Here is a 24,609-nt window from a genome sequence, read left to right as displayed (position 1 = left end):
GCAGATCTAGTAGGAGGAAGGGCAGTGCTTAGTAGGGGAGGCAGAGTGTAGGTAGTAGGACAGACAGGACAACAACATGTACTCTAGGCAGCAGCAGAGCATAGTAAGTAAGCGCTTAACCTAGTTAGTAGCCTTCTTTAGGGCAGATTAGCTATACTCTTAATATAGGTAGAAGACTTATAGTAGTACAGGCCTAGACCTCCTTAAACTAGTTTATGCGCTTAGTCTGCGTCTTAATAGCTATCCCTGCAGCAGACGCAAACTGTTAAAAGTAGGCGTTAAACTAGTTGCTACTACAATAGCTAGACAAAGGCGTAGTAGGCAGCGCAATCTGCGCACTAGGCTTAGGGGGGGAATAGGCAATATAAGAAGAGGTTAGCTGCTTAGCCAGCAAGGGGTTAGCGTAGGCTAGGTTAAGGGCAGACTTGTAGGCTTAGCAGAGCTTATAGTAGGCGCCTAAACAGGGCATAGCAGATTAGTAAAACGCCCCTTATAGCAACAGGCGGGACACTTACAGACAAAGGTAGGCTACCTGCCCTAGTTAGCCTTATTGCTATTAACACCCTAGGTTCTAGGCATATTAACGTGGACGTTACTACCTTACACAGACACCTTAATAACTATTAGCTACAGATATAGACCTAGGATAAAGCTACATACCTAGATATACCCCTTAAAGTTATACTAGGTGCAGTAAAGCTCTATATTAGCAGTAAAAAGACTATTGTCTTAATAATAAACGCAGCAGCGCTTAGCGCAGGTAGAGTAGGTCTTGCTAGCACTAGGGAGGCAGTTAGCTATAGATAGAATTAGCTAGTAGTAGGCCTATAACAGACATAAGACACTTACTAGGCTAGCTAGTAAGGATAGTAAGCTGGCAGTAGGGGCGGTAGGGGACAGCGCAGGCAGGGATAGGGACCAAGTCCTTATCCTTAGAGTCACCCTTAACCTTATAGTTACTAATGCAGCAACAGCAGGCTCTTTATAGACATAGTTAGTTTCTGCAATTAAAAATCCAGACAACTATTATAAAATACTAGGGGAATATTGTAGGTAGACGGAAGGGGACGTAGCAGGCTACAACTACCTCTACTAGGGGGACTACCAGCCCTATAACTAGTAGCCTAGTAACTAGAGCTAGGCGCAACAATAGATATATTGTTTAAACTAGACAGGTAGGTATAGAAAGACAGGTAGGTATAACACAGGTAGGTTAGGCAAGAGTAGGGAGTAGTACAGCGTCTAATAAGGGAAGGTGCGCTAGGTAAAACAAAAACAACCTAGGTGCGCGCAGGGACCACCCTAGGTAAACTACAGACTAGACTAACAGCTAACCTACTAAGAGGCGGGCCCTTACATAACCACAACTAGCTCTAGGGTTTACCTGCTACTAGTGCCTGCTAGTCTACGCAAAACGCAGAAAGGACCTAGCAAAATACACTTAGCTAGGGAGAGATAGGGAAAGGAGGTTTGTTATAGGCTTAGACAAGGTCTAAGCCTTAAGCGAGACAGGATAGTTACGTGCCCTACAGACATATTAGAAGGACACGCAACGTGTTACCTCCTTAAGAGATACAATACTATATTAACCCTTATTGCATCCTACCCTAAGGCTAGTCCTTAACACTTGTTATCCCTACACCTTTATCCACATCTACCTTCTAGCCCTTACCTTCTACACTATAACGCCCCCTCTAACGTATATCTCCTGTAAGGCTCTGCCTAACTACGCCTACTAGCTACCTAAGAGCATACAGCCTTAGCTGTTGCTTTTGCAGTACTAGTGCTGTGCTAGCATTACGCACTTAACTACCTTGTCTAAGAGTAACCCTAATAGCACTATCTTGTCCTTTATCTGTGTCTTTTGTTAGCCTAGTAGGTATAGGCTTTATAAGGATAACTTTAGCATATGCCTCTGCTGCGTCTAATTAAAGGAAGAGAGGTGTGTTAAGGTATTTCCTGCGCTTTCCTAGTGTCTACTCCTGCTAACTTTTATAGATTAACCCTGTTTTCTGTTAAGCCTACAATATACTTAATTTCTTAATTAAGCATACCCTCAGTAAGACAAATAATAAGACAGTTGCCTAAGGTAACTAGATAACTAACAATAATATAATTGCTTAGGTGTAGGCATACTAGCAGACTACCTACAACTACGCTAAGGCTTATTATAATAGCTTTGTTGCCTATAATGCTGTAGTTTATTACTATATTAATAAGTCTGGTCTAAGCAAGACTAAGTACGCTTAAGCCTATTAGGTTTCTTAGTTGTATAACCTTAAGCAGTACATTATAGGTGTTTTTCCTCTCTCTCTTTTTTATACAGAGCTAACTTATTATAGGCTGCTGTTAGGACTGTTAGTGTAAAGCTTCCTAATAACGTTGTAATTAACAGCATAATTAAGGATTACTTCTAGAAGACAGGTAGTGCTTATAACGCAGAAAGGTAGTAGTACTATTATAGTACTAACCTGCCTTCTGCTGTTTAGGCTCTGTTAGCTCCTTTTAAGCAGTTTTTGTCGTCTCTAACTAAACCTACCCTAGGTGGTTGTTGTTGTTGCAGCCCCTCCTACGAGATAAGCCCTTCTAAGGGTTGCAGAGGAGCTGCTTAAGCTGTAGTTATAGTTATAAAGACCCTCTATTTCTATAATACTTCTTAATAGACTAGTAGATAATAATAAAACTCTCCTCTTCTATAAATGTGCTAGTCTTTACTAGTAATGTATTAGATAGACGCTAGGCCTTCTTTAGCCTCTAGTTGCACAAGTCCTAGGACTATCTATCCTTACTTTCCTATTAGCTATTTTAGAGTAGGGTTTATAAGGCGGACTTCTAAGAACATCCCCTCTTTTACTTTAGTTGCGCTAGTCTGTTAGTTGTAGGGCAGCCTGCTCTTAATAGATCACCTGCCTAAGCGTATTAGTAATAATCCTAAAGGATCTTATTGCAGTAGTTAAGGTTCTTAAGTGGTTCCTAGGTGGCTTCTTTATTTAGCCAACCTAGCTACTTAACCCTGTACTCCCTTCCCTAGGTAGTAGTATCTCTGTGTAACAGTATACCTTTAACTTTAAACCTATTACTAGGTAAGACGTCTTCGAGTATACTAATAGGAACTAGCTAGAACCTACTACTTATAAGGGGTTCCCTCTAGTGCTTAAGGAGTAATACGTTAAACACTAGGTGCACTCTGTCTATAGATAGGGGCAGCTTTAGCTTATATGCTAGCTTACCTACCTTCTTAATTACTATAAATAGCCTAAGGTATTAAGCGTTAGACTTCTTTAAAGGACAACTTGTTATTAGGTTCTTAGCCTAAAGGAGAACAGAGTCTCCCTTAGCAAAGTGTTGTTTAGACTGTTTTATGTTGTACTACTAGGCGTTGCCCTTTTATACGTACTCTAAGGCCTCCTTTACTATTTTCTACATTTTATACCAGTTTAATAGGCAGCTAGTAACCTGCTAGCGTAGTTCTAGTGTTACCTTATCCTTATCCTAGACAGTTTAGGGTTTTTGTAGCTAGTGCTTATTAGGTATTCTGTTAAATCCTTTAGGGTCTATGCTAAAGGCAACCTTTATAGGAGATTCTCTATAAGCAGAGTAAGCTTTAGAGTTATAGGCGTACTTAGCATATAGCAGAAGGTCTACCTAGTTATCCTGTTAGTAGTTTATGTATATGTAGAGGTATGTTTCTAACTCCTAGTTTTGTTACTCTATCTACCTATCTGTCTAGGGGTAGAAAGCTATACTTAATTAGTAGTTAATTTTAAGGTAGTAGCATATATTAGACTAGAATTAACTAGTAAACACTAAACCTTAATCTAACAATAACATATCTAGTAGTCCTTGCTTTAAAAAGCTCTACTCTATAAGCAGCTTAGCTAGGCGTTAGGTAGTAATTATCTTAGTGCAGGGTAGGTACTAGACGTACTTGCTAAAGCAGTCTATAAGGACTAGTATAGAGTTATACTTATTCCCCTTAGCGTCTATTAACTTTAGTAGGTCTGTTATAAAGTTAAGGGAGAAGTACTACTAGGCTGTGTTTAGCACTAGTAATAGTGTAAGTAATCCCTATAGCTTATACCTCCTACTCTTATGTAGTTAGTACGTAGGACACCTTTAGATATACTTATATACGTCCTTTATTAGTTATAGCTAGTAGTACTTTCTCTTAAGTACTTTAGCAGTCTTATCTATACTGTAGTAACCTTCTATAGGGTTATTATAATTCCTTAAAAGGATAGTTTAGCGCAGTGTAATATTGTTAGGAATCTAAACTTTCCTACTTCTGCGTAAGGTCCTACTAGGGTCAACCTCCTAGTAGTGCTGTCCCTTCTTTGCTTTGCTGTCTGTCTAGGTTGTTAATAACTAGTTTGCAGGGTATACTGCGTCCTATTACTAGACTTACTTAACAAAATCTATTAGGAGTTCTAGGGTTTCTAAGGCGTAAGTAGAATCTCCCTATGTAGCTTTGTTTGCAAGGTGTGTAGGGGCACTAACTCTATTGTCTAGGCTATAAAGGAGAGCTTCTGTAACGTTAAAGTCTAGTCCCCTAGCTTTAGTGTCTTTAGATTAACCCTGGCTCTAATAGCTATTAGATAGAGGGTTAAGAGCTAGGGGAGACAAGTCTCTAAGGCTAATCTAATGTTAGCAGAATTCCTTAGGGACAATTTTAGGCAGTTGTTAGACCTCTGCTAGGTCTTCTACAGGTACGTTACTCCTAGATATTTCCTGTGCATCTTTTTAAGCCCTAGACTTTTAAATTGTCTAGATCTAAAGCTTCTGTTATAAGGTAGGTAGAATAGCGTCCCTAAGGGCTTACTATTCCCTAACCCTAAGACCTTGTGTGTAATCTAGACGTCTTAAGGGACTATCTACTGCGTTCTCTAGTCCTAGCTTATATTTAACTTTAAAGTTAAACCTTACTAGCTCTTCTGCCTAACAGGCTTATTTTAGAGAGAGCTCCTTTATTATTATAAAGTACCTTAGGTTATTATAGTCTAAGAGTACCTAAATTATTACAGGGGCGTGTTTAAGGTAATACCTCTACTACCTAAAAGCTTTAATAATTGCTAAGAGTTCCTTATTATAGGTATGCCATCTAATAGATAGACCTTAGAACTTCCAGCTCTAGAACGCTACTAGTTTCTAGTGCTGCTCTGTTACTACTTTAGACGTCTAGGGTTGTAATAAGATAGCTGCTATAGCAAAGTCTAACGCGTCTGTAAGAACAATAATAGGCTTATTAGGGTTAAAGTGTTATAGCACTAGGGCTTTTATAAACTTCTCCCTAATTGTAAGAAATGCTGTTTAGGCTTCCTCTAGCTAGTGCTATAGTTTATACTATTTTGTTAGTCCCTTTTAGCTTTTCCTTAGTCTTACCTTCCCTTTTTCTAGACTAGGGACCCCCTAGTCCTCTGTTAGATTCTGGGCGGCTGTTATATAGTCTATAAGCAGTTAGACAATTCCTAAGTAGTTAAAAATAAATTATTAATAGAAGTTAGTAAAGCCTAAGAACACTTAAATGTCCTTATAGCTTAACAGCTCTGGCTATTTAGTAATAGTGCGGACCCTCTTAGGGTCTATAACTACGCTGTCTGGTATAATAATAAATTCTAAAAACTCTACTAACTTGCTAGAGAAGACGCACTTGCTGGCCTTTACAAACATCCCCTATTTAACTAGGCAATCTAGGACCTCCTTAACGTGCTTGTTGTAGTCCTTTTTATTCTAGGAGTAGATAAGGATGTTATTAAGGTAGACTACGCAGGTCCTATCTAGTAGGCCTCCTAGGGCTTAGTAGATGTAGGATTAAAATGTGGCTAGCGCGTTTGCTAGGCTAAAAGGCATTACTAGGTATTTAAAATAACTGTACTGTGTCTTAAACGCAGTCTTCTACTTATTACCTTCCTTAATCTAGAGCCTGTAGTAGGTGTTATGTAGATCTAGCTTAGTAAAGACCTTTACTTTTAACAGGTAGTCTATTATCTTACTAACCAGCAGTATAGGGTACTAGTTCTTAATTGTTACCCTGTTTAATCCCTAATAGTTAACGCATAGTCTTATAGTGCTATCTAACTTAGGGACAAACAGGATAGGGGCTCCTGCTGGTAACTTGCTTAGACAGATCTAGCCCTTCTCCTGTGCTGTCTTAAGGTAGTCCTAGAGGATGTCTAGCTCTCTGCGAGACAGGTTGTAGATTAGGAGGTTAGGAACCTTAGCTCTATCCTTAATCTTAATAGAGTAGTTGTACTCCTAGTAGGGTGCTAGCACGCTTATCTGTTGTTTGCTAAAGGCAAACTACTTATAATAGAGGTGTTTAGGCACGTACTTAAGTTCTTCTACGTCTAGGGCGTTATTATCTAGGATAGCACTGCTGTTAAGTCCTACTACTATGATTCTTAACTATTTAGCAAGATAGGCTACTTCTAACGCCTGTCTAGCGTCTGCCTAGTAGGCGTCCGTTAGACTGCCTATCTTTAGGCTTCTAGAATGTAGTAGATATAGCTGCTTGCCTAGACCTAGTTTACTAAATAATTGTTTAGCTGTTAACAGCTAGACTCTCTTAGCGTTATTAGTAAACTACTTATAGGTTCCTACTAAGAAATAGATACATCGGTCTACCTTAGCTAGCTATAGGTAACCTAGGACTAGGTTATACCTAATAAATAATATGGACTAGAACTTAGTTAGTCTAATTGTCTTAGGTACTCCTTTGCTGTTGTAGCAGACTACTGTTAACTAGTACTAGTTAGTTAGGGACAGCTCTGTGTTGTCTAGGACTACAGCCTTTAGTTGTTAGTCAGTGCCTGCTAGGTCTAGCCCTAGGTCCCTAGCTGTATTCTTAGTAATAAGGTTTAGCTCTAAGCCTGAGTTGTATAGAGCCTAGAGGGTCCTAGGGTTACTATTAGCGTTGTTAAGCTAGACTGTAACTGTTATGCAGGTTTATTTCCCCTTAGTTTCTAACCCTAGCTGTAGGTAGGACAGGTTAGCAACTAGGGCTTGCTATTTCCTAGGTTTAGCTTGCTACTAGAATGTTGTTAGCTGCCTCTACAGCCTCTCTAATAGCCCTGCTGCTGGTATCCCTAGGTATATTGTCTCTAGTTCTGTAGTTAACCTTAGGATTGTTAATAGTTGTTTCCCTTAGGGTTCTATCTTCTGCCTAATACATTAGCAGCACTAGTTGTTGGCTAGGGGTCTCCTAGGTGCTTCCTAGTGTTGCTTCTAGAGGGGGTTAACGCCTAACTGTTATGCCTTTTAAACTTTCTCCTAGTGTCTAAAGAAAGAGGTCTCTTGTTTCTACCGCTATTTTTAGTCTACAACCCTAAGTTTAAGGGGACTGTTAAGGTTTCTGCGTTTTAGAGGGCCTGTTTAAACTCCGCCTACTTAGTAATATATTCTAGACTGCTATTCTGCTAGATTTTATATTAGAGTGTAGGGGGCGTAAGGCTCTACATAAATACTATCTTAAACTTATAGTTGTTACTGCTATCTTTAAACTTTATAAAGTTATAGGGTAGTAGAGACTTCTGCTTATTTAACTTTATTAGGAAGGTATTAACTAAATTATTAGACTTCTACTTATAGTTAAAGTACTTGTTATAGTTTTTATACTATATAAAGACTAGGTCTTAGACAAGCTACTCCTCTTCTGCGTAGAGGTTAGCCTAAGTCTAGATTAATCCCTTGTTAATATGTTGTTAAATTAATTCCTAGTAGACACTATAGTAGATAGTGCCTATAATCTAGTAGGTATAGGTTACAGAGTCTTTAAGTACTTAAGCGTACTAGAACGCCGTGTCTATATCCTTAATCTACTAGTCTACCTACTAGGTTAATAGAGGCTTGTTATCTGTCCTAAGTTTTAGCTTAGGCTGAACATTATTAAGGACTTATATTATTCTGCCAGCCTTGTTAAACGCTAGGTGTTAGCTACTTAGTGCTTGTCTAGCGTGCGTCTGTTACAGGGTTTTAACTGCCTAGTTAAATTGTTATTGCTAGATTTTAATCTCCTGCTTAGTAGCACTAGACAGTTCTGCCTTATTAAGTGCTTCTAGTAACAACAGGATAGAAGCTTGTAACAACTCTATTGCAGGTTATATAGCACGTAGCGTTAGGACGTCTAGTGTTATAACACCTACTGTTATAGCGTCTAACTTGCCCCTAATATAAGGGTTAAGTAGTAGCTCTATAGGTAATAGTGACACCCTAAGTATATTGTTACGTTATTAAGCGTCTAGCTCCTAACTAAGGTTATTACAAGGGGGTAGCTCTTCTACGTTACTAGTAGTTAAGCAGAGGTTGCGTTGTCCTCCTGCTATTATAATAGCTAGGTTTTTCCTGCTCCTCTGCTGCTAATTAGCTGCCTGTTCTAAGAGGAGTATAAAGGATTTAAATTGTAAGGGCACTGTAGGCAGGCAATAGAGCAGAGCAAGATAGGACAAATAATAGGGTAATATTAAGAGATAAGACAAATCCTTAATAGGTAAGTCTTAAGGTTTGTGAATATTATATACGTGTGTGGCCGGTGGGTCCCCAGGCTTGGCCCGGGACCTGGCCGAGGTATCTCCCGGCGTGGGGAGAATACTCGTGACATGATGCCTCCGGCAGGTTTTCGGCGGGGGATTGCTATTGGCAGGGATTGATGGAAGGTGTTTTGGATATCGAGGTTGTTTATTGAATAGCCTTGGGCGTCTTCCTGGTTCTGTTGTAGGTGGTGTGCCTTGCTTTTATGGCAGATGGAGCTGGCAGGGCGGCTATCGTGATGGACGTGGAAGTCGGAATTGAGCAGTCGCTTTGAGGAGCTTTCTTTTCATCATTATACATTCTTATAGCAGATGACTGTGCAATCATATTACTGCCTTGTTACTTGCAAATTTCTGCGTTCTGCTAAAGAGCGAGTCGTGCCAACTAAACCTATTGATTGTGATTATTTCGTGCACATTTTTTCAACGTTAGTAACGCACTTCCTCGTCGATCTACTGTAGTGTGTGCGTAGGCTACCGGTCAGCGAATGATGCCATGTGACCGGTTAGGCCTCCAGCGGTACGTTCAGTTGAGGTTGGCGTTGGCGTGCTGCGTCGAAGGATCGTGCATCTCATCTCCAGCGAGATGTGGCTGCTGATATGATGGTGAAATGGGCAGGTGCAAAGCTGCCAATACTTACCCCAGTAAATGGAGGTGTTGCGAGCGACTAACCACAGTCGAAATCAAGGACATGCTTCGAGGCATTATTCTCATCAAGCATGGTACGTGGGTGTTGCCCTACGACAGGCGGGATCTGGATCACATTCCTGATAGCTACCCCGGACCCAATCTACCCTGGTATCTGCAGGTAAGCATACATAAGCACTTTGGCAATTTAAAATTCTTCAGGCATCCATTCTTTGTCTTTGGCGACCACTCTCTCACGTTGCAGAAAAAGCCAGAAACACTGTCTCTGCGATAGCCACTCAGTTACTTCGTAGTATTGCTGGAGGCCTTCGGTGTAATTGTTACTGCTTTCATGATGAAGACAAGTTATTGAAGTCGTGTATCACCACTTTATGCCGCAGATTATTTGGAGTTGGCATTAAAGAACTCCTGTATTACTACAGACTGTTAGCTAATAGCCGCTTTCTCTGCAACACGAGAGGCACTCAGGCCTTCCAGCGTAAGAACTACCCAGGCCCTTTCACAACGAAGCCGAAAGATTGCGGTCCACGCGCAGAACATCATTTCCACATCAGCCGCACGCCAGACATACACTTTCATCGTCCCAGATCTGTTCCTAAGGCTTTCCACTTGGACACCGGTCTGGACCAGGGGTAATCGCTAGCGCCCGCTGCCCGTGAAAATGCACCACTCAACACCACGGTTTCCATCGCGAGCTCAAGCCACGCGCAGTTCTGACAGCTGTGCCGCGCTTTTTCGATGATTCAGCGACTCAAGCCTCGGCGCGGCGGGTCCACGTCGCGATGTCCGGCGAGGATAGGCAGAACCTAGACCAGATCTGGTTCGATGTGAGTGAATTGAATATGTGCAGCAGGCGTTCCTGCAGCAGTGGCTGCGAGCTTGAATCCAAAGCTCCATGAATTGACTCAGCTTGGTATAGGGCGACCCTGCAGAACCGATTCGTCTGCACGTGGACTCTAGCCACCATCGATACATTCAGCTAAGCGGAGAACAGCCTCGAAGCCATGAGTGTCAGGGGTGCAGTGATATACCTCGCGGCAGACGCCCGTCTGATAATCTCTTCCTAACGACTTATCCAGCTTGTTCGTGCGTGGTCTTGTAGAACCTCACTCTGCAGCCTCTCTTTTTGCTACACTTAATCTAGTCACTCTTTACACTAATAGCACAATGCCTTCCCTGTCGCTCCTTTTCGGGTTTGGCTTTACTCTTTCTTCGCTCGCTTCTGCCACCAAGTACACTGCTCAAGACACCTACGCAGGATCTTCCTTCTTCGACTCCTTCAACTTCGTCACTGAAGAGAAGACCAACGGCTTTGTCAAGTATGTCTACATCTACGCCCTGACGGTGTGTGGCTAACTTCATCAGATATGTCGATCGCTCAAGGGCTGAGTCCCAGGGCTACATCAACTACAAAGATGGTGATGCTATCTTTGGCGTTGACTACAAGTCCAAACTAGATAGCTCCTCTGGCAAAGACGTCGGCCGCGAGAGTGTTCGCCTGGAGGGCAAGAAGGAGTACAACAAGGGTCTCTTCGTCCTTGACGTCAAGCACATGCCGGGTGGCATCTGCGGTACCTGGCCTGCCTTCTGGTCTCTCGGACGCGAGCCATGGCCCGTCAAGGGCGAGATCGACATCATCGAGGGTGTCAACATGAACTCAGTCAACAAGTTCGTGCTTCACACCGACACCCAATGCAAGACCGATGGCAAAGGGCAAACTGGTGCGCAGTCCCTCTACAACTGCGCTCTCGACAGTCCCTCAGGTGCTTCTGGCTGCGATGTCAATGACGTCAACACCAGTACCTACGGCGCTGGCTTCAACGCCAATGTGGGGGGTTATTATGTGACTGAGTGGCAAGCCGATGGCATCAGGATGTGGTTCTTCCCCCGCGGCAGCGCTCCTAAGAGCCTCCAGACCGGCGAGCCCGACACGTCCGAGTTTGGCACCCCCAATGCCAACTTCCAGGGCGACTGCGACATCGAGAAGCGCTTCATGGACCAGCGCTTCATCTTCACCAACACCTTCTGCGGTGACTGGGCGGGAAACGTCTACGCCAACTCGGGTTGCCCCATGTACTCGGGTCTCAGCGGCATGGACTCTTGCAAGAAGTATGTCGCAGAGAACCCGGCGGTGTTCAAGGATGCGTACTGGCGCATCAGCTCGTTCAAGACATACAACAAGCGCATGCTCTCGAGCTCTTCGTCGGTCGCTCCTAGCAGCACGCATGCTTCGAGCAGTTCTGTGCGCGTCTCAAGCTCTACCCCCGTCTCCAGCTCTGTGCACATCTCTAGCTCTTCGGTTTATGCCTCTTCTTCAGTCCAGGCTTCTTCCTCTTCAGTTCAGGCTTCTTCGTCTTCAGCTCATGTCTCTTCTTCGGTAGCGCACATCAGCTCTGCTCTATCCAGCTCTGTTATTTACTCTTCTGCGACACCCACGCCTCACGTATCGAGCTCCATCTACGACCCCGCGTCAACTCCTGCTGCGTCGTCATCGTACCCCCACAGTATCCCGAGCAGTGTCGCGTCTTCCACGACTCCCCCCGACTACGTTAGCAGCTCTTCGGAAGCTCATGGCTTTTCGTCTATCTACAGTCCATCCATATCCTATGACTACACTTCCTCTTCAGCCATCATCTCATCTGTAACCGAGACACCTTACTCGCACGGCATTTCGTCCTCAATCTACAGCGCGTTTGCCTCAGAGACTCCTTACCCGAACGACAGCCCCAGCATAAACCCTTCGGCAAGTTCTTCCTACGCGGTCTCCTCCGACGTCTCCAGCATCTACCCATCCGAGACCCCTTACAGCAGCTCGTCGGTTGTCTATTCCTCAGAGACGCCATACGATAGCTCCATTTACCCATCTGGAACTTCTTCAAGCTCTGCCTACCCCGATGTCACTTCCTACCCAGTCGACAAGTCCAGCAGCAGTACCCCTGTCTCCCCCAACCCGTCTTCCGCTCCTATCTACTCTGCTTACCCAGAGGATGATGGTTACGAATACGGTAGCATCTCTTCAAAGACTCTCCATGCTTCATCCAAGGCTTCTGAGTATCCTATCATGTCCACAACTGGAGCCTCTTCCATGCCATCTGGCTACCCGGCCTTTTCCTCCAAGTACCCCGAGGCATCTTCGAAGGTTCCTGATCACGACAACGAGTACCCAGCCACTTCTTCCAAGGCTTCTGACTATGGTACTTACCCGGCTGTTTCTGCAAAGGTTACTGAGCACAGCAAATACCCGGTAGCTTCCTCGAGTGCTCCAGTATATGGCGACGACCACCCATCATACCCGATTTCAAGTCCAATCCCGGTGTACGAGAGCTACCCGGTCTCGACTCCTGGTGTGAAGTCTACGCCCGCCTACGCTGACTACCCTGAACTCCCGAGCTTCACGCCGCTCTACAGCACCTACCCTGCCGTATCGAGCAAGCCATCCTACGACGACCAGCAGTCTTCCGACTCTTACAAGACCACTACCGCCTACGAGACAACCTACGTCGATATCTGCCCCACCGGATACACAACCATCACCACCAAGGTCACTGCAATCCAGACCCCAGCCCCTTACCCAACAACCGACGCTCACTACGCGCCTCCCGGCTTCGAGGTCATGACCAAGTACTGCGCCCAGGGCTGCGGCGAGGGACCCAAGACTGTCACTGTTACCGTTCCCTGCTCGAAGTGCCAGGCCTCAATGCCTGTATATGGAAAGCCCACCGACAAAGTCTCATCCGTCTACTCCAAGTCCACCGACGTCCCCAGCAAGCCCACCGGGAACGCCCCGTACACACCCGCTCAGCCCATCAAGCCTTCAACCCCAGAGGACTCCACGACCAAGATTACGGCAACCGAGATCGTCACTCTAACCAAGATCCCCGTCCCTGAGAGCCAGTACTACGCCACCCACCCCAGCATCGCGTCCGCATCCGCAATCTCGATCAAGTACCCCGACTCCGACTTAGGCAAGAGCTCTACAAACAGTAGGCCCGTCGTCCCCACTGGCTACGCTGGCAGCGACAAGCCCTACCCCACCGCTTCAGCTCCGTCGTCTAAGCCCGTGTACCCGACCGTCGCTGGCCACGCAGGTGGCAACATAACGATGAGCTACGGAACTGGAGCAAGCGCTGCAGGCAAGCCCACACAGACCGGCTACGAAGCCTCCGAGTTCACTGGCGCGGCGAGCGGAGTGCAGGTCGGCGGCGTCGTCGCGGGCGCTGTTGCTGTGTTTGCCGCCATGATGATGTAGTGTTGGAATATTGGGGGGTGATGAATGTTGTTATGCTGATCTTCGTCGGGGTAATTGTATTTTCTAATCGAATGTTTTGGACACATGTGCATATTGCTTTTCGACCAACTGGGGAGTGAGGGGAGATCAGGATAGGAGATGTGAATGGCGGTATCGTAGTGTTTCAACTGCACCATGCTCACAATTTGCAGGACATGGCAAAGCAGGAGGCGACGATGAAGCTCGTCGAACCTCACGGCGGGGTATCTCCATTCATCACTAAAACGAACCTAAGCTTCCAAATGGCCCTTCAGCCCCTCTTTACCAACCTTCAATGCCCGCTGAATCTCCTCCTCCTCCTCTCTCAACCGGCCCTTGCCGTAGGCCAGGTCGCGCTCCTGCTTGCGTTTCTCGGCTTGCACTCTCCGCTCGCGCTCGGCAAGTGCGTGTTCTCGGCGCTCCCTCTCTGCGCGCTTTTTGGCGCGCTCAGCATCCTCCTCGGCCGTCGCGGCGGCGCCTTCGGGCGCGGCTGGAAGCGTGGAGATGTATGTTTGGAGGAGTGAGTCGCGCGTTGCAGGGGGAAGGGAGATGTAGCGCAGGTCTGTGAGGATGGCGGAGGGGAGTGTGTCGATTGTTGTGGAGCGGTTGAGGGCGGCGAGGGGTTGTGTGCGCAGCAGGGCGGAGAGGTCGGATTTGAGGTCTGAATGGCGCATGCCGATGCGCTTGATGTGGTCGCGGTAGAGCTTCTCTTTGTCTTTGTCCGAGAGCTTGGTGTCTTTCATCTCTGGCTCCTTTTTGAATTTGCGTCGGAATTCTGGCCAGTAGAGCTTTGGTGTTGCGTAGCGGTCGAGGAAGGCCAGGTAGGGTATCCTGGGGTCACGCTTCTGTTGCTTGGCCTTCTCTTCTTTGAGGTACTGCATTTTGTCTCGTGCCCACTCGTCGAAGCAGTCTTTTCGTGCCTTCATGTTGGGGAGGGCTTTGTATCTCTCGTCGTCGTAGAGCGTGCCGTCTTCGAGGATCTTGTCCCATGGCGTGTACGGACTTAGCCGTGTGTCGTCCAGAAGCTCCTTGAACAGTGCTTTGCAATCCTCTTCTGTCAATGCTGGTGCTTCGTCTTGGAACTCGTCCGCATACTCCTCCTCGTAGCCTTCGCCCATCTCCATCTCTTCCATCTGCGCTAGCTGCCACGCCAAATCGTCGTCTTCTGCTGCCTGCGCCTGGTCCTTGAGTGACTCCTCTGTCCGCTGCCGTTTCGATGCGCTTTCTGCCCCCTCGCCCTCGTCGTCTGTGACTTCGACTTCCTCGTATTCTTCGTCGTTCTCCATGCCCTCTTCGCCGTCGACCTCCACAATCTCCACCTCTTCCTCGGCAGCTGCCAGCTCAGCGTCAATGTCTGCCATGGCGGTGTCTTCCTCCTCTTCCACATCACTGGGCTCGCCGCGTTCTCGGCGCTCTTTCTTCTCGCGCTGCTTGCGGTCGAGATCCACAACGGCCTTCATTACGTTCGGCGGGAATTTCCAAAGACTCTCGTTCGTCTCCTTGTTCCAGACAAAACGTCTCCCAAACCTCGTCTTGACAAGCACCCATGGCGCGCAGTTTGGTATGTCGCTGCGGTGCTTGGGCTTGTCATCTTTTTCGCGTCTTCTCTCCGAGAAATTGTTATGCGCCCCTCTGAATCCGCCACGGTGTCCACCTCGCTGTTGTCCGTTGTTTTGGAAAGCTTGTCTCGGCGCGCCACCGAATATGAGGTCTTGCATCTGCTGCTGAGGGCTGTACGCATGCTGTGTGGGCGGAGCACGGAAGCTGTCGTTTTGCGGCGGAGGATTCCAAGAGATAGGGGCGGCAGGAGAAGGGTAGTTGAATTGGGGAGCTTCTGCGACCGGTCTGGTGTATGTGGACTTGTTCGTATCCTTGTTGAAGTAGTAGGTGTGTCCTGGCGATGTTAGCAGTCGACCAATGACGCAGTGAGAGCTGGAGCTACCTGAAGGTGCCTTGTGCGCTGTCCAGCCTGCAGGGAGAGGCGGCGCAGGCGCAGGCGGTCGCGTAGGCAGGTCGGCCATTACGGAGAGCCAGGCAGCCACTTGTTTGCGAACGCTCGAATTGGAAGATGATGCAGACTTGGTGCTGGCGGAGCGGAAAAGCGGTCGGCCTTGGCGCTGGTGAACCGCCGAGGGCACGCGTATGAGCTTGTGCCTGGAGCTCTCGTCCACACCAGCCCAGTCCCCAGCTTCCCCACCGAGTCTCGCACTTGGATCTTGCACACAGCCTCGGACAACGCCGTACCCCCACCAGACAGACCGCAGCCATGTCGCGGAGATATGATTCAAGGGTCGGTGCCCGGCCACAGCCGCCGGCGACATGATCGCTAACCGTGCGTGCAGACGACCATCTTCTCGCCTGAGGGGCGATTGTACCAGGTCGAATACGCGCTCGAAGCCATCTCGCACGCGGGAACCGCTCTGGGCATACTAGCCAAGGATGGCATCGTGCTCGCCGCCGAGAGGAAGGTGACCAGCAAGCTTCTGGAGCAGGACACCTCAGCCGAGAAGCTGTACATCCTGAACGAGTGCGTGTGTCATCCACTACGACAGACACAGCTGCTGACACAGCATCAGCAACATGATCTGCGCCGTAGCAGGCATGACCGCCGACGCCAACATCCTCATCAACTACGCCCGTCAAGCCGCCCAGCGCTACCTCCTCACCTACAACGAAGACATCCCCTGCGAGCAGCTCGTGCGCCGCCTGTGTGATCTGAAGCAAGGCTACACGCAGCACGGTGGCCTGCGACCGTTTGGTGTGTCCTTCATTTACGCTGGTTGGGACCCGCAGCGCGACTTCCAGCTCTACCAGAGCAACCCCAGTGGCAACTACGGCGGTTGGAAGGCAACGAGCGTGGGCGCCAACAACGCGTCTGCCCAGAGCTTGTTGAAGCAGGACTACAAGGAAGAGTGCGACCTGAAGGAGGCTTGCGGGCTCGCCGTCAAGGTGCTCAGCAAGACCATGGACTCTACCAAGCTGAGCAGCGAGAAGAGTAAGTGCCTGCAGTACCGCGTGCGACACCACAACGCTGACACGACACAGTCGAGTTTGCCACGGTAGGGAAGACCAAGGAGGGAAAGATCTACCACCACCTCTGGGGTGCCGACGAGATCGATGCTCTGCTCAAGGAGCACGGTCTGGCGAAGCCCGAGGACACCGAAATGTCCGAGCAATGAGATTCACGACCACTAGACGACACATTATGGCGCAACGGATAAGCCTCGATAGGAAGCATGAGGCTTGTAGTATACCAACTTAGGTGAGAGCCAGCGGCGTCCCATAGCCAATCTCACTCATGATGAACGCGTCATTCATAATCATCTCTTCGTGTTGTTGTATTTGTTGTTGCTACGCTCTTTCCTGTGAGTAGATTGGAGTCTGTTGCTCTTGCCACTATGGCCTGCGCCTTCCTCACAATCTGGTGCTTGCGCAATGCTCTCCCTCCGCCTGACTTCCAGACATCTCCTCTGACCTCACCCCGACCACGCCACGGCACTCAATTGCTCCATAGCATCGCTTATGCATGATATCTAAACTTTCCATTGCCTTAGCTCACCTCATCATCATGGCGACTCCCTACGGACCAGCAGAGAATAGCGCTATCCTCAATACCGGCCCATCCCGTACCCTTCTGCAGCAGCTTCTCGAGGAGATCAGCGGAGCGTCGCCTACTCCAACAGTGCGCAACGGAAGCACGTCGCAAGCCCCAGGAAGCACCCAGTCCTGGACTGCTTCCCAGAATCATTCGCCTTCTGCCTGGGCCAGTGGTTCCTGCATCGCTCAAGATGCCCGTGACAAGCTTCGTGCGGCCGATGAAGCACATCAGCGAAGGTCAGTTCATGAGACCGCCGACAACGCTCCTAATCTGCAGACGACCATGCTACACTTGGATGCGTTAGCGCTGCAGACCCAAAATGCAACATCTGATGAGTACGGGAACAGGCCAGTCTTCACTGCGAGCCTGACTCCAGACCCAGTCAGACACCCCCACGATTACACGCAGTGCATGACGAAGGGCAATTCATCGTCTACCATCCTTGGGCTATCGCCAGCCTCGCAAGGGCACCCCAACACGCCTTTCCAGCCACATGAGCCTCTGTTTAGCAGCCCATCCCGGCCTCTGTCACCGCTCATATTCAGTGACGTTGACTTCGAATCATCGTCACTGTCGCCTCAGACCGAGACTACTATATCTCCAACCGAAGCGCCCATTTCAGGTGCGACTGTTCACACTGCTGAAGAATCATGGGCGCTCATCGACAGACAAAACATGAATTGTATGTTCAAAACTGATTGCATTCGAATATGGCTGACTGGCACAAAAGCAAGCAAACGGATCCACTTTTCTGACGATAGCACTCCCGAGGCGTCACCCAAGAAGAAGCGGACCATGACTCTACCTGAGATTCGTAGCGAAGCATTCTCCAAGATGGCAATCAATGCTCCGCACTTCTTCGTCGATCTGGGCAGAGACGATCGGTGCGTTCTTCGAGACGAGACTTTTACCGAGCGTCTCCCTACGCCAAGAATGTCCTTCGGCATTGCCACGACTGATGCGTTGCCTGAGCTTTCTTCCTTCAGACCTACTGCTGCAAATCCGCAAGGGCAACCCGTGCGGACTCCTCCCTCACAAAAGATGACACATACGTCCACCAGCCTGACCAGGTCGCCAAGTCCTACAGCACCTGAAACGCCCGCCTGGATGCGACCAATGCATTTAGTTGATACAGGTGGCAAATCTATATACCTGAACGTACATGACGATGGGCCAATTCGTCATGCATTGTGTCTTTATTGCTTCAGGACTCATGGCAGCTTCCGCAAAGTGCACAAGTACGGCTACGAGACGTGCGGACGCACCGAAGTGCTTGACAGTCACTATTGGGAGTCTGATACATGGCCGGTGGAATCATCTGATGACTCGACTTCTTCAGATTGTTGACGCTGAGGGATGGCTCTACTCCTTGTGTACAACTGCATTCTACTCTTGTTTCTGTATCTTTTGGTTCTGAGTTCTGGCTGTTTCCTAACTTGATTGGTGCACCTCAAGATTCTGAACGTTTGAATGCAAATGTGCGTCCAGCAATGATGGTTTGAGATTGGCGACTGCAGCGTGAGTGTTCTCATCTCATCGTTTGCTCTGCTCGTTTTACTTGATTGTTAAGTGTTAACCTTTCACTGGGAGGGTTGTCAAAGAATAGAAAGCCGTCTCTGATCTCCCTTTACCACACCACGCGCTCACCACTGCAGTCTCCAACCACAGACCGCGACTTCGGGATGGAGGACAATGTTCAGTTCCAAAGCCACCACAATATGATCAGCATGACTTTGGGCATCACTCTGAAGGCTTGCTTGACGTCTGCACTGTGCTGCGCGCTCTACCGCTGGTACCCCATTGTACGATCTTGGCAACTTCAAAAGCGTACTGCAACCTATCAAGACACCTCACTGCAGGGAATGTCTGCTCACTCAACAATTGCTCATCCAGCTGCTCAGAACACTGGGCGACTTTACACTTCCTAAAACTATCCGCTGAGATCCGCACAGAGATCTACTGCCTGACACTCAGCTGAAATCGACCAGTCAAGCACTTCGCCAAACGTGTCACCAGGTCAATTATGAGATCAAATATGAAGCTCGCAAAGCATTCGTCCGGGCAATGAGTGCCTTGCAAGCCACCGCTTTGCATGGGGACTGGCCAATCACCATCTATTACTTAGCAGCGAACTACCACGTCGAGGTCATTGTATTTACTCCTAAGCAGTATCTTCCTCTGTCTGTAGATATCTGGACTGGGAAAGAGATGATGGAAATGCTCGTGTCACGGCCTACAAACACCCGCTCTGTTACCTCCACCTTACAGCCACACCCGGAATACGCACTTGACCTCCACGCCAACTTCAACTATCAAGTCGCAAGCTTCGAGATACTTTTGTTGTCCTACTCAAAGTCTGTACAAGAGGATTACCGACGAGGCAATATAGAATTGAAGCATTTGAGACTTCAGTGTGCAACCCCCTTGTTAATGGTACCGGGACTGCAGCTCCGCAAGTCTTTTCGGCGATTCACAGTGGCTTGGGCTAAGATCGAGGCGATAGACTTCAGGACTGGCAGGGTTTTGTTGCGCATGGCCGGGCTGCACAAGTATCTACTCTGCCACTGGGGCATGCAAATGGTATGGCATCATGTTCTGGCATGATTTACTTCTGGCTTCTTGGCGCGTTTGTAGCGGTGATACTGTTAGATCGACGGTGGTATTCGCGCAAGGAACATGGTCTGCAAAATCCAAGCCTGCGCTTCTCGTAAATCGGGGCCTCTAATGTTCTCAGCCTCTGGTCTTCTGTCCAAGATCTTCAGTACTGAATTCTGCATCCCTTGCAACCTCGTCAACCAGCGGTATGCTAACCTGCCCCAACATCCAGCTCAACATGACCCGGACTCGGAGGTAGATCACCCGTCTCCCACACTTTCTGCTCGTTACCCAACGTAAACACAATCTCCCCGCCCGCAGTCATGATACCCCCCGCATCCTCATGTTCAAACCAATTCTTATCCCACACTTGCCCGTTGATACTCACACCCTGGACATAATACCCCTGCTTTCCATTCCCGTCATCCAGACCCTCAGCTCTGATCCGCAGCGTCTTGTCATAATTGACTGTGATGTTGATATCCGAGAACCACGGACTCTCCAGAAGATAGACGGGCGTCGTAACCACTGGATACAGACCCAACATCTGCCAAACCAGCCAGCAATTCAGCGCGCCGGCATCGGAGTTGCCTGGTATCCCGCTGCTAGTGTTGAAGTAGAAATCATTGGCCAGCTGACGAGTGCGCTCAACGCTCTTCCACTGCTTGTTGAGGTAGTTGTACAAGTACGGCGTGCCGAAGTCCGGCTCGTTGGCGACGTTGTTGATGGTGGTGATTCCCAAGCCGTTGACGCCTAGGTCGACGCCGGACGTGTTGGGTTGGAAGACGTAGTCGAGGCGCGATTCGAAGTGGCCTGACCCGCCCATGAGGTCGATTACGCGGGCAACATCATGGGGGATGACAAAGGAGTATTCGAAAGCGGTGCCTTCGTAGCTCTCGTCGGACCAGTTGCAGTCGCCGCAGTTTGTGATGTTGTAGGTTTTGTCAAAGGTGCCGTTTGAGAAGCGTGGCACGACGAAGCCTGTGAAGTTGCGTGAGGTGGCTGAGGGATCCCAGCTCAGCTGCCAGCCTGCTGAGCGCTGCAGGTACAGGTCGCGCTCCCCGGGAGATTCTCCGGCTGCGATCTGGCTGACGGCGAAGTCGTTGAGGGAGTACTCAACTGTCTTTGATACGGCGCGGGAGTTGCGGTCTGCGGAGACGTAGCCAAGCGGTATCCAATCGTCTAGTGCCGAGCGGCCTTCTTTGAGCGAGCCTTGCGGGTCGACTGGATTCTCGTCAAAGTAAGGTAGAATTTCAGCATTCTTCTTTACTGCCGCATATCCTTCTGTCCAGTTGATATTTCCTCGAAGGCCTTTAACATACGCGTCGGCAAGTACGTTGTCAGCATTAGACCCACCTTGCACTAAGCCATTGTAGTTGCCCGAGCGCCCATCAGGGACCCAGCCTTCGTGACGAAATATATCAACCAAAGCCCTCAGCATCGATTCATAGTATGATGGCTGTATGAGGTGCCAGAGGGAGACCTGGTTGCGGAAAAGGTCCCACATGGTGTAAAAATCGTCCCAATACGGCTCTTCGGACTCCCAGAGGGGGTTCTCGCCTACACGCTCGCTCGGTATGAGGTGCATGAAGTACAAACTTGAGTACAACAAAGCCAGTCGTGTCTTGTTCGCTGATGCTGATGTGTCAACACGAATTTTGGAGAAGACGTCACGGTTCCATTCATTGCGTGCCTTTTGCTTCGTGTCTTCGATGGACCATGTTGACAACTCGGCGTTCTTGTAGTCACACGCTTTGTCAACTGACATGAAAGATATTCCGACCCTAGAATTGACTTCTGTGACGTTGCTCCAGGAGAAAATAGCACCAACACGGTCGTTCAGCGGCCCAGAGCGAGCCGTCGTCCCCGTAAAAGTAGGGAATGGAGTCGTGGCATTGTTGAAGCTTCGAAAGTGACGACTGGCAGGAAACGTGTTTTTGCCTTTGAAAACCTTTGTTTCGCTAGGAGGTGTGTCGAACTCCCCGCATACGTACACGGTCACTGGGGCGCCGATGCACCAGCCTCCTGCGACCGAAGTGTGACCAGTATAAGTACTTGAATTTGGTTGAATTTCAATTTCACCACCAGTGTAGAACTGAGAGTCCCAGGAACGTGTTGGATGGGGGAGATAGTGCGAGAAGTCTACCAAGATATGCGTCTCGGACGTAGATGGATATGTGTAATGGTGTAGTCCGGCATGACGGGACGCTGACAGCTCGACAGTGACGCCGGATTCAAGCTCTGTGCGGAAGTAGCCTACGCTTGCGATATCCTCGCCAACCTTGTACATATCAGCTGCAGGACTTTAGCTGAATGGACACATCGGCTGCTCACTCGTTTTTGCCAGTACGTCCGATTGTCCAGCAAGTTCACATCTCCGTCAATCTCTGTCAAGGGCATCTGGGCTGGAAATCCGTATTTTGGTCCACCTGCTTACAGATCAGCACACGTAACAGATGTGCATAGAGACCTACCTCCAGTCCCGGATTCGTGCATAAGACTGATCCCAGTCACGTAACCTTGCGGGGTCCATCCACCGTTCAGTGCGCTCTGATTGATAGGCTCTTCGTAGGTATCGAGTCCTAACTTGACCATTCCAAATGGCACAGCGCCTCCAACAAAGACATCACCACCTCCATCTACGTACTGTTAGTGTACTACAATGTCTCGATGAAGGGGTGCAAAGATGTACAAGCGTAGCCCGAGATGGCGCCTTCTGATCCGATGAACGGATTTACGAACTGCGCATAGTCTACATCCTGAGCAGCTACAGCCCCTACGGGCACAAGTATTGAGAGCTGAATTAGTTTGTGCATATTGAGATCAAGAGATGAGGCTGTCAAGGCCTCGTACTGTCGTGCTACAGTAGTGGCACATTTCGTTCTTTATCACGAGCCTTTCGAAGCGCTGGACGCCTCGCCCCACATCTACAGCGGTCTTGTACTTGAGCGTGGTGTGAGGTTACATTGTTGCAGCGATCCCAGAAGCTCTGACGTCATCATCACCCGCCAAGATGCGGAGGGAGCTTCAAGGCGGGGTTGAGATTGTAAACACAACGTCGAGTGTACACCTCTCATACACACTCCCGGGCAACTCAGGTCCTCAACTGGCTTCCTGAGTTGTAACATATCGTGTAGCCAGTTTGTGACAGACCTTCCCACTCGCTTTGGCAGTGTGTACGACTGCTTGTGGTAAGAGAAGTAGCGATAGCCTGATATGCTGAAGATGGCGAGAGGTTTCAGTCTACGAGAGTCTTCCAGGGATAGATGTGAATGAATCTGTACCTAGAAGCAGACGAGCAATACTTCATCTGATATTTCCACTGACGACGGTGTCATCGTTGAAAGCTAATGCTTGAAGTAATGGACGCCGAATATGGGCAAATTTCCACGACTAACAGTAACCGAGTTGGAAAGAATGCAATTTCCCTAAGCTCGGGCTTCAACAAAACCTGTAATATGATACCAGTGGGTCAGACACTTCACGAGAGCAAGTTTGTGGTTAATTAGGCTAGCTAGCCAGCATTTAGCCGACCACAAACAGATCTTGACAACAAAGGAAAGTGTTTCAGTAGTTGTGGTATTTCTACTAGCATTGATCGAGCTATCAAACCTGCATATTGGCACTCAACCCACGGGATTCTTGCCTTACGTTGCCTTCAAGCGGAACAGACGATATGCACACAATGCATCCGCCCACATATGACCGGAACGCTTACGAAGAGTCCAGCCCAGCTTCTGAGCCAGACGAAAAAGCTTTCCAGATGCTCGAAGATCTGTTTGAGCATCGAGCAGGATCAGCAAGGGCCAGTTGTCGCGATACCATTGATTCGATTCTGTCGAAGTATGAGGCAGTGAGCGAAGAAGTGCAACAAGATCCACGCATTGGCCTGGTTCTGAGCGTAGGGCTCAGCAACCCAACTCCAAGGAGCTTCATTGATCACGTGCGAAATGTACCTTCTGAATACTCGTCCTATGAGGGGCTTAAGACTCCATCAGAAGGGCGCGAGTCACAATGCGATGGCGAGACGCAACAAACCAATAGTATGATAACATACCAAGCCGTGGATGATGGTATAGAATGCCGCATGGATACATCAGGTATACTTCTCGACGATCGAAGAGGTCTGAGCATTAATGAGCCGGTCCTTGTCGATTGTGGCTTCCATGCGTATGACCAAGACGACTCTGACGCCACCTGGGAGGAGGAAACAATGCTAGAAACCAACGCAGAGCCCGATGAAGAGTTTCCTCAGCCCAAGGTTGAGGAGCTTCCTTCTGTCGACGCCAAACCGACGGCCGGGACAGGTGACATTGACCAAAGCCGGCTTACCAGTACTAACCGTCTTTCCCTGTCTCCAATCATGCAGGTGGCTATTGTTGAAGCATTCGTGCCGGCAGCTAGTGAACAGACTGCAACAATCATGCCACGCCCTCTCTGCAATGATTTTCATGATAGGCTTGATACAGCAGAAGCGTCTACTGCGATCCTTAGCCTTGATACCATCATTCCAACGAGTGGAAATCATCTGGCCGATGCAGAAGAAACAATCGGTATCCAAACCATGCCTTGCCTTCTGGATAAACCTAACGACCTTCAACAGTTTATGGGCACACTTATTGCAGAGCATGCTACACCTCGTTCCAGGCAAGATAAAGCAGCCGTCATCCAAGATGAAGACCCAAATCGGTCGACTACTGAAAATGATACTGCAAGTCTAGAGACAGATCTGGAAGAAGCACCTTTTCCATGTTGTGTACAGGAAGACTTGGTCAAGCCAGATATTAACGAGACAAAGCAAGCACGCGACTTTCCAGTCAACATACCTTTAATTGCATATCATGAGGAAGGCCCAGCCGTGGAGTTTTTTCTGAGGACTAGCTTAGGTATCATGTTCTTAGCTGTAGTCTTGGCACAATCTGCGGTAACTAGTCTTTGATTGAGTTGGGGGATATTCAGGAAGGTAGAGACAGGTAAA

General features: G+C 48.4%; 6 protein-coding genes across 6 annotated transcripts, besides 7 other annotated features; 4 read left to right on the top strand and 2 right to left on the bottom strand.

Annotated features, from left to right (window-relative positions):
• Positions 1 to 1,580: part of a dispersed repeat that runs on past the window's edge.
• Positions 1 to 1,640: part of a mobile genetic element that runs on past the window's edge.
• Positions 625 to 669: a tandem repeat.
• Positions 1,492 to 1,640: a long terminal repeat.
• Positions 1,581 to 8,593: a mobile genetic element.
• Positions 1,641 to 1,645: a direct repeat.
• Positions 7,567 to 7,604: a tandem repeat.
• Positions 8,594 to 10,338: 1,745 nt separating the features above from the next.
• EKO05_0010676 (uncharacterized protein) lies at positions 10,339 to 13,420 on the top strand (the record flags this gene model as incomplete). The annotated part of the gene is made up of 2 exons (XM_038943489.1): positions 10,339 to 10,490; positions 10,537 to 13,420. 2 exons carry the CDS (start codon positions 10,339 to 10,341, stop codon positions 13,418 to 13,420), a joined length of 3,036 nt encoding a protein of 1,011 aa, XP_038793619.1.
• Positions 13,421 to 13,689: 269 nt separating this feature from the next.
• On the bottom strand, positions 13,690 to 15,459 carry EKO05_0010675 (uncharacterized protein; the record flags this gene model as incomplete). The annotated part of the gene is made up of 2 exons (XM_038943544.1): positions 13,690 to 15,332; positions 15,381 to 15,459. The coding sequence occupies 2 exons, from the start codon at positions 15,457 to 15,459 to the stop codon at positions 13,690 to 13,692; spliced, it is 1,722 nt and encodes a 573-aa protein (XP_038793618.1).
• A 245-nt stretch (positions 15,460 to 15,704) lies between these two features.
• EKO05_0010674 (Proteasome endopeptidase complex) lies at positions 15,705 to 16,617 on the top strand (the record flags this gene model as incomplete). The annotated part of the gene is made up of 4 exons (XM_038943585.1): positions 15,705 to 15,728; positions 15,781 to 15,965; positions 16,015 to 16,433; positions 16,484 to 16,617. 4 exons carry the CDS (start codon positions 15,705 to 15,707, stop codon positions 16,615 to 16,617), a joined length of 762 nt encoding a protein of 253 aa, XP_038793617.1.
• A 389-nt stretch (positions 16,618 to 17,006) lies between these two features.
• On the top strand, positions 17,007 to 18,383 carry EKO05_0010673 (uncharacterized protein; the record flags this gene model as incomplete). Its single annotated transcript, XM_038943618.1, has 2 exons — positions 17,007 to 17,718; positions 17,767 to 18,383. The coding sequence occupies 2 exons, from the start codon at positions 17,007 to 17,009 to the stop codon at positions 18,381 to 18,383; spliced, it is 1,329 nt and encodes a 442-aa protein (XP_038793616.1).
• Positions 18,384 to 19,842: 1,459 nt separating this feature from the next.
• Positions 19,843 to 22,447, bottom strand: EKO05_0010672 (uncharacterized protein; the record flags this gene model as incomplete). The annotated part of the gene is made up of 4 exons (XM_038943659.1): positions 19,843 to 21,912; positions 21,966 to 22,060; positions 22,106 to 22,270; positions 22,324 to 22,447. 4 exons carry the CDS (start codon positions 22,445 to 22,447, stop codon positions 19,843 to 19,845), a joined length of 2,454 nt encoding a protein of 817 aa, XP_038793615.1.
• Positions 22,448 to 23,316: 869 nt separating this feature from the next.
• Positions 23,317 to 24,014, top strand: EKO05_0010671 (uncharacterized protein; the record flags this gene model as incomplete). The annotated part of the gene is made up of 2 exons (XM_059637825.1): positions 23,317 to 23,938; positions 24,001 to 24,014. The coding sequence occupies 2 exons, from the start codon at positions 23,317 to 23,319 to the stop codon at positions 24,012 to 24,014; spliced, it is 636 nt and encodes a 211-aa protein (XP_059493808.1).
• Between the last annotated feature and the right edge of the window lie 595 nt (positions 24,015 to 24,609).

Source organism: Ascochyta rabiei, chromosome 20 (genome assembly GCF_004011695.2).
Source record: "Ascochyta rabiei chromosome 20, complete sequence".
Lineage (NCBI taxonomy): Eukaryota > Fungi > Ascomycota > Dothideomycetes > Pleosporales > Didymellaceae > Ascochyta > Ascochyta rabiei.
The sequence above is the reverse complement of the archived record's forward strand: the minus strand, read 5'-3'. Positions and strand labels throughout refer to the sequence as shown.